General features: G+C 35.2%; 2 protein-coding genes across 2 annotated transcripts; one reads left to right on the top strand and one right to left on the bottom strand.

Moving 5' to 3' along the window:
- Window positions 1-957: 957 nt before the first annotated feature.
- On the bottom strand, window positions 958-3,414 carry LOC141482352 (uncharacterized). The gene is made up of 2 exons (XM_074175452.1): window positions 2,768-3,414; window positions 958-1,506 (listed from the first exon to the last, which is right to left on the bottom strand). Exons 1-2 carry the CDS (start codon window positions 3,128-3,130, stop codon window positions 958-960), a joined length of 912 nt encoding a protein of 303 aa, XP_074031553.1. The 5' UTR covers window positions 3,131-3,414.
- Window positions 3,411-8,309, top strand: LOC141482353 (uncharacterized). The gene is made up of 4 exons (XM_074175453.1): window positions 3,411-3,626; window positions 4,563-4,855; window positions 5,166-6,307; window positions 8,205-8,309. The coding sequence occupies exons 1-4, from the start codon at window positions 3,514-3,516 to the stop codon at window positions 8,307-8,309; spliced, it is 1,653 nt and encodes a 550-aa protein (XP_074031554.1). The 5' UTR covers window positions 3,411-3,513.
- The last annotated feature ends 249 nt before the right edge of the window (window positions 8,310-8,558 follow it).

Below are 8,558 nucleotides of genomic sequence, written 5' to 3' on the forward strand. Positions count from 1 at the left end.
AAGAAACACGATTCTATGATCGGATATTTCATTATCGAAAACACAGCACAGCCCTTTGCTATGACAATTTGACTTATTGTTGTAGATGTAGCAGTAGTAGCACAGCTTACTTACTATACAGCTAAAACACTCTCTTGGTGGGAACGGTTTGCGTCGATCCCCTCGCGCAGGCTTTATGCCCCGCCTCTTAGGGGAAAAGACGTCTATGGCGTGCAGTCGGGAGATCAGTATTAGCTGCGTTCCCACGGGGCAAAAATACGAAATCGTGCCACTCTTTCGTACTCACTGTCTTGGCTCACGACTGGAGTAGGGATAGGCAGCGAACCAGCTGAGTGTCGTGGACAGTTCACACACAGTCACATTCACGATTCAGTTTTCCTTGCGAAGCCGACCGCGATGAACGAGCTCCTAGTTGAAAGTTGTGCAGTTTTGTGTTTAACCTTCAGTGCTATTTTAGGTGAGAGATTAAAGTTACATGGACAGATAAGAAAACGGAAGAAAAGGCGTTCTTGGGTGAGGAAGTGGATACTGAAAAGAAGTTCGGAGGTTCAAAATTTGGTTGACCACGAGCTAAGGAGTAATCACCATGAAGATTTTAAAAACTTGTTACGAATGTCTGAAGAACAGTTTGATTATCTCCTGGAACGAGTAACTAAACATATTTTAAAATCAGACACCAACATGAGGCAAGCTCTGAGTCCTAAAATAAAACTCCAAATTACGCTCCGCTACTTAGCTACTGGGGACTCTTTCAAAAGTTTGGAATATTTGTTTCGTGTACCAAAAAATACAGTAAGCAAATTTATACCAGAAACATGCAAGGCTATCATCAAAGAACTCGAAGAATTCATAAAAGTAAGTTTAATTGATGTTAATAATTACAATAGTTATATTAACCTACATACTCAAGTTAATATTTAGTTAGCAACTCAACATCAACCATGTTCTTATTATTAATTACAAAAGTTCGTATGTAAAATCATTAGAATAGTCACTTGCACCACCAAGGGATGTGTTGTCATTCGATAGTTGATTGGATGAGGATGGTCGGCTCCAGGTATTTGGTGGTGGGCACATTGCTTGTGTTACGAGACGAGTTATTTGCTCTTGCAGTCTCATTGCAGTTGGTGGTCCTATGTTCCGCAGCATAGATGCCACATATTTTCCAAAATAGTCATAGCAGTCTTCTTTTGGAATTTGAGCAGCACGAGTTGAAATGTCATCCAATTTTTGTATGGCACTACACATGAAATTAATTTGGGGATCTTGAGCTATTTTCTTCCTCTGTGATGGCGATGGTTCAGATGGGGTTTTCCGTTTACCATATGGTGTCGCTGGAGCCTCCTCCATTTTTTCACTTTGCACTGTAGTATTTATAGCATCTGGAGTGACAGTACTCTTGGAATGGCTTGCTGTATTTGGTGTATTTTCGCTGCAGATGTCGATAGAGTGTTCCTGCCGATCATCACCAACGGAGTGTGGACTAGTTGGATTCGCTGGCATCATCTGAAATAGAAAATTACAACATATTTTGTATTTTATTTATTTTATATATTTTTCAGGTACCATCTACTGAAGATGAATGGAAGAACGTTGAATGGAATTTCCCTGCACAACCAGGGAAATTCCAGAGAGCGCTGGAATTTCCCTGGTTGTGCAGGAAGTCTCGATGTAAAGCATGTGATTATACGAGCCCCTTCACACAGTGGATCGGATTTTTACAACTACAAGAACAGTTTCAGCATTGTACTACTGGCGGTAGCAGACGCCAATTACAATTTTCTATATCTTGACGTGGGTGCTAAAGGAAGAGGTTCTGATGGTGGCATTTTTCAAAATAGCTCATTACACGCAGCTTTGGAGACGAATTGCATAAATATGCCAAGAGACTTTGTCATTGTAGGAGATGATGCATTTCCTTTAAAAACATATTTGATGAAACCCTATAGTCGGCGTAATATGACCCAAGAGGAGAGAATCTACAACTACCGACTGTCAAGGGCACGAAGAGTGATAGAAAACACTTTCGGTATTCTTGTTAGTAAATTCAGAATTTTTGAAAAACCAATATCATTGAAAATTGAGTCGGTAGATGATGTAGTCCTCGCCTGTTGTTCATTACACAATTGGTTACGGAAAACAAACCCCACGTACGTTTCCAGTGGTTTGATAGACTACGAAGATGAAAACCATCGCATCATCCGTGGCTCCTGGCGTGAAACCCCAACTGCCAGCTTGCAGGACCTTCCGCGAAATAACAGCAGAAATCCACAACAACAAGCACAACAGATTCGAGACAAGTACCGTGATTACTTCAACAACGAGGGAGCTGTGCCCTGGCAATATAGACTAGTCAATGCTACAACAACTGAATAACCACATACTCTATGCATTATATAAGAAAGGTGTACAGTCTGAAAATACATGTTTATTGAAAAGTAAAGGATTTGTTAACATAACACCTATTCCAAAATATTATTTACATTAAAACTCAAATATATTCTGGAGTATTACTGCAGTTCAAATATGCCACTCCTAATATTTTATAAAATTACTTTTGAAAACTTTTGTCTATACGAATTTTAATCTTACTAAATATGTTCAATTAATTAAAATGTCAATTAAATTGGTATACTTAATAGTATATTTCATAATATTTTGGCTAGGTGATTAAAGTTAACGTAGATAAATATATCAACGACGTGCTAAATGAAGTGCACAAAAATTACGTTGACGTAAAATTGAGTAGTTATTGAATTTTACTTACCAAATTCGATTTTGTTGACCGTTGTTGAACAAACGGTCGGATGAAGGAATTCATGTTCTCGAACCAAATGACCTTCGGTACGTATACATCGTCAGTTCCACTTCCAGATCTTTCAGTGTCAGCTATTTTCTTCAGCTCTTGACAGTATGAACTTCTAAGATTCTTAAATTTAGTAATAACCTCTTTCGGTCCAAATCCGTTAATCCCCATTGCTTCGCTAATTCTCTTCGCTGCGGCCAATCTTAAATCCCTGTCCTTGTAGTCTTTGCAAGTCGAATCATACAGCACTCTCTCACTAGCATACAATTCAATGAACTTAATTGTTTCGTTGTCCTGTAACTTTACTACTCTAGGCTCAGACATTTTACCCACTTATAAATAAATCGCTCACAACTAAAAAAAAACCCCTCTACTAATCAACCCACTAAATAAAGACGTTTCGACTCGTCAAAATCTGGTTGGCAACTGTCGTGTTCAAGCTTCAAAATCAAACACGTTTGATATGGAGCGTGAGCGGTCGTGGACTCTCCACGCTTCCGGAGGCTACTGAGGCAAACTCACTACACATCGTTCAGACGGGTCGTCTTCCACGAATGCGTGAGTCACGCCAGCGTGCCACGCCCCGTGGGAACGGGGCATTACTTATTATACGTTTAGCCGTCATAGGCGGGTGTATAATTTTGTGCATTTTGTTTGTGATTCTTTTGAACATAGTGTTTTATTTTTGAATTTTTAACTGTAGTAAAATGAGTGACAAAAAACCATCAGGACATCATCATGTTTGTGCAGTGCAAAACTGTTATATTAAAGGTTATAACTCGAAGAAGAAATTCTATCGTTTTCCTAAGGATGCGAATCGGTAAGTTCTTACATCATATTTTTTTGCATATTTAAGTAAATAAAAAGTAAACTTTTGATTATACCGTGTTGTCGTAAAATTGTTTGGGAATATATAAGATAAATTACCGTCAAAGCTGGTCAAAGCGTCAACTTCCAAAACCTTAAATATCACCCAGCTCTCGAAATAAGTACCTGCCTTTTCTTAAAATAGATCCACGTTCAAGTGGTCGAAAGATGCCCTTATATCCAAGAAAAAGTGGTATGCATTTCTTATGCGGGGACACATTATGCAGTATGTATATTTTTTCTGGGGAATTTACAGTATGCAAAAGCGTAGTGTTCTTTTAATGGGGTATTTTTTTTTTGTTTTTTTTTTCGGGGGGTTTTTGTATGATATTTTTTCTATGGTGTTTTTCCTTGTTTTTCCTACATTACTATTTTTATATATATCAACGACTATTAATTGTAATGAAGCAAATAGGAATACAGGTTGTCCCTGACAAGAATGAACTCTACAGGGATCTCGTAAACCATTAGGGCTACAAAGTTGTTTAAGTTAGGAAAAAGTTGTCCCCACTAAACCCTGCAGTATGATTTCGAATACTTCCGAAAATATTTTGGGAAAAACCGAATATTTGATGATGACTGCGGAGGAAGAAAACGTTGGGTTAAAAAGTGGCTATGAAACGTGAAATTTATTTTGTTTCATTGTTTTAAATTATCAGAAAAAGATAATAATGAAATTGGAATTTTCGGTTTTTCCCAAATATCTTCGGAAGTAATGAGAATTTTCCAAATTTTAAAACATCAACCGGCAGGGTTCAGTGAGGCGCAACTTTTCCTAATTTGAACATCTCTTTAGCTCTAATCGTTTATGAGATCCCTGTAGAGTTCATTCTTATCTGGGACAACCTAAATAGAGGTGTTGTTTAAAAATGTTTTTATTTATTTACAGAGCCAGAATATGGGCAATGAAAGCCAATCGCGAGGACCTGTTCGGAAAACTAATCGACTTACATCGAAGTTACTCGATATGTGAAATCCATTTTGAAGAGAGGATGTTCACTAGTCACTTTCATACACGATTAGTAACCACTGCAATTCCTACCCTATTCATGTCTCTCGAGGGTACTTCCAGAACTGATCATTCGTATAGTGCACCGCCCTTGCAACTTCCTGCAAAAATACTACTTCTAGATGACAATGTTATAGTTCCAGGCGGGGTTCCACCTCCACTATTTGATTCAGGTATTAAAAATAGTTTCTTAATTTAAAATAAAGCTTAATGTTTTGTATACAGGGCGAAACGAAGGGTGAACCAAAAATAACTGTACAGTGCTTTCATTTTAATTGTCCCACTATTAAAAGACTAAAACCTTTTGATTTTTTAACCTTTTAAAATGAGCTAAAAATCGCATGATATCTGTACATGTCAAGTTTTGTTAAAGTTTTTGTTCCGCCCTGTATAAAAAAATCTACGAAATAAATTGTTCCTTGCTTAAGAGTACATATTCCCCTAAGTTGTTTTTTATTTGTTAAATAAAATGTATTTTTGCAGCTAACCAGACAAATGTAGTTGAAACCGAACTAAAAACCGAGGTTCAACATGAAATCGCCGTGAGTCCAATCACAGTTACTCCTCCTTTGACATCTCCAAATTCTAGCCAAACGTCAGCCAATTTATCCTTCGATACCCTAAGGAAGGTTAAATACAGACAGCACATCAAGTCCATAACTGCCGAAAACAAATATTTACGAGAAAGAGTTCAGGTACTTGAGAGTCAAAAAATTAATGACTTAGACAATATATCTTTGGAGGAATATATGTCCCTAGCATTCAAATTTTGCAATCCAGACACTGCAAAATGTGTTAATATGCAAGTATCACAGGCGAATAAACATCCAAAGGGTAGACGTTATAGCAAAGAGTTAAAAATTGAATGTCTGTCAATATATTTTGCTGGTCCCCGAGTGTATAAAAAATACTTGATGGCTAAATATAGCCTTCCCTCGCCTAACACTTTGCTAAAAGAAATCAGAGCAGTTAGGATAGGACCAGGGTTAGATAATCCCGAGTTCTTCATTTTATTAAAAAAAAAGATTGACAGTTTTCAGGCCCAAAGCAAATATTGCTTATTGTGCTTCGATGAAATGTCCATAAAAGCCAATTTATTTTATGAGCGTAATCAAGATTATATCATTGGGCTAGCAATGGGTGATACAGGGGAGAAAATTTTCAAACCAACTTTAACTGCCAGTGTATTTATGGTCAGAGGAATTTATTCCAAATGGAAACAGCCAATAGCATATTTTTTATGTCATACTTCTTGTCCTGCTAACCTATTACATAACCTATTAAATGAAGCTGTGCAAAAATTAAAAAATGTGGGATTAAATGTTTGTGCAGTTACTTGTGATATGGGGTCCAACAATATCAAATTGTCAAATATTTTAAAAATATCTCTAGAAAATACTGGTTTTTATTTAGAAAACCAGTATCTCTTTTTCATCTTTGATGTGCCACATATTATAAAAGCTATGAGAAATATGTTGATGGCATATGACTTCTATGTTAATGGTAAAAAAATTTCGTGGCAATATATTGAAGACTTCTATGAGTTAGATAAAAAATTACCTGTTAAAGCAGCACCTAAATCAACCGATTCTCATATTCATCCCACTAGTTTCCAAAAAATGAAGGTAAAACTTGCCACCCAAGTATTTACTTACTCAGTTCATGTAGGTATGAGTTTTTATATTAGATTTGGTTCCCTTCCCGCAGAAGCGACTGAAACTGTTCAATTTGTTAATAGAGTAGATCAACTATTTGATATTTTAAATTCCTCACAAATCTTTAACCCAAAAAAATATAATGCTGCTTTTAAAGCAAACTCATTTCAATTAGAGTTTCTAATGGATTGTTTGTCGTTCTTTAAAAGTCTTGAAATTCGAGACAAAAATATTATGAGCATTACCAAAAATATTAAATTCATCAAAAGCCTTATAATTTCAATCAACAGTATTATTCAGTTATTTTACTATCTTCGGGAAAATGCAGGATTTGATTATATACTTACACGAAGATTAAACCAAGACTGTCTGGAGAACCATTTCGGTAAAATCAGAAGTGAAAATGGGAACTGCATTAACCCAACAGCAATACAGTTCCACAGAACATTTAGAAAGTTGCAATGCGTCAACTTGCTTAATTCAGGTACAGAAAACTGTGAGGCAGATTCTGATCAGATGCTTTTAAGGCTTTCTGACTGCAAACACGATTTTGTATCTCAGGAAACGGATAAAGTACCCGAACAAACAGACGCAATAAATAGCATGCATTATTCAAATAATGAAATGTTGCAAAAAAAATTTATACGGTACGTGTGTGGGTACCTTTTAAATAAAGCGTTAAAAATCCACTCTTGTGATATTTACAATACTTATAGTAAAGACCATGATGAACTAGATGATTCATCTTTTTACTGTTTTCTTAAGGCATATGAAAATGCGAATAAGGACACCTTCGGAAATTTGCAAATGCCTAATGACGAGTTTCTGGAACTAATTTGTAAAATAGAGCAAATATTTCAAGAAAACTTTGAAAAATTCGCAACTAAAAGTAATATTTGCAATACTCTTTTAGATACAAGTAACCATTTGTCTTTTAACCATTCCTGTAAATATTTCCCCAAAGAATTTGTAGTAAGATTATATTTACGAGTTAGAATATATTACACTTTAAAAACAATAAATGGTAATTTTAGAAATATCAACAAAAATAAACTAATAATATGGAGAAATTTGTAACATATCTGTAGGTATTTTTATTGCTACAAAATATATTATAATTTGTTGTCGTAAGTTGTAATTAAATTTTTGATTTTATTTTTTGTCTATTGAGTTTTTTTTTATGTATTAATGAATGTTGTATTCTTTATTACTGTTAATAAATCATTAGTATTATTAATAGGTAAGCATTTTTTATTTACTTTTTTTTCCACCTGTTAGTTTTCAATTATTGGGCAATACAACTTATTAAAAACTTAACCTACACAACTTCATTTTATTATTATTTTGACCTTCTCCCTAAAAAACTGAGATTATATTGACTGCATCACTGTGCGCCTGTCACAAGCAATAAATGCAAAATTGTAAGTACTCTGTCGAACATTAAAATTCAGACACGAAAATCTTAATTATTTTGCTAGCTGAGAAAGGACCTTAATAATGACCTAGCATTCAAGAAGAATAGCTAAAGCTAAATCCTTAGGAACAACATTATTGCACAATCAACGACTTTCATAAATCACTATTCTTTTCGTAAAGTTACAGATAACAACTCTAATATCGTAATTATTCTGACGATAATTTTATAATTCGCTCCTTGTCGGCCCACACCAGATCTTTTAATCTATAACAACGAAATTTCATTATTTTCCAAATCAGTTTGAGTAATGTATTTTTTAATAATCCTTATTAACTCCAAATACAAACCTAGTTTTATCGTAATATTAAAATTAAGATTCAAAAAATCATAATCCGATCCTGTCAGGCAGAAATTAAAAATTTTACTTAAATAAATAATCGTTTTAATCAGGCCCTGACTTTTCCCCTCTGTGCGACAGAGAAAGCAATACTTCTGTCTCGCTTACTCGTAGACTGCGACTTCAAAGGTGCCGCCGAGAGTGTTTCAGCTGTATAGTAAGTAGTAAGTAAGCTGTGGTAGTAGGTATACCTATGTCACCCGAGTCGGCCAGCTCACCATCGGCCGCAAATCAAAACATGATATTTCACATAACGAATTAAAATATATATTCTTGTGTATGTTGAGATTGAAATCCCCGCATATGATAAAATTTAGATTAGGTTTATATAGATGATATAATACATCAGAAATATTTTTGAGAAAGAATTGAACGTCTCCACAGGGAGATCGTAGCAATTCAAAATG

The sequence above is a fragment of the Leptinotarsa decemlineata genome, unplaced genomic scaffold, assembly GCF_025532065.1.
Source record: "Leptinotarsa decemlineata unplaced genomic scaffold, Ldec_3_MD MMD2_tig00001019_RagTag_RagTag, whole genome shotgun sequence".
NCBI lineage: Eukaryota > Metazoa > Arthropoda > Insecta > Coleoptera > Chrysomelidae > Leptinotarsa > Leptinotarsa decemlineata.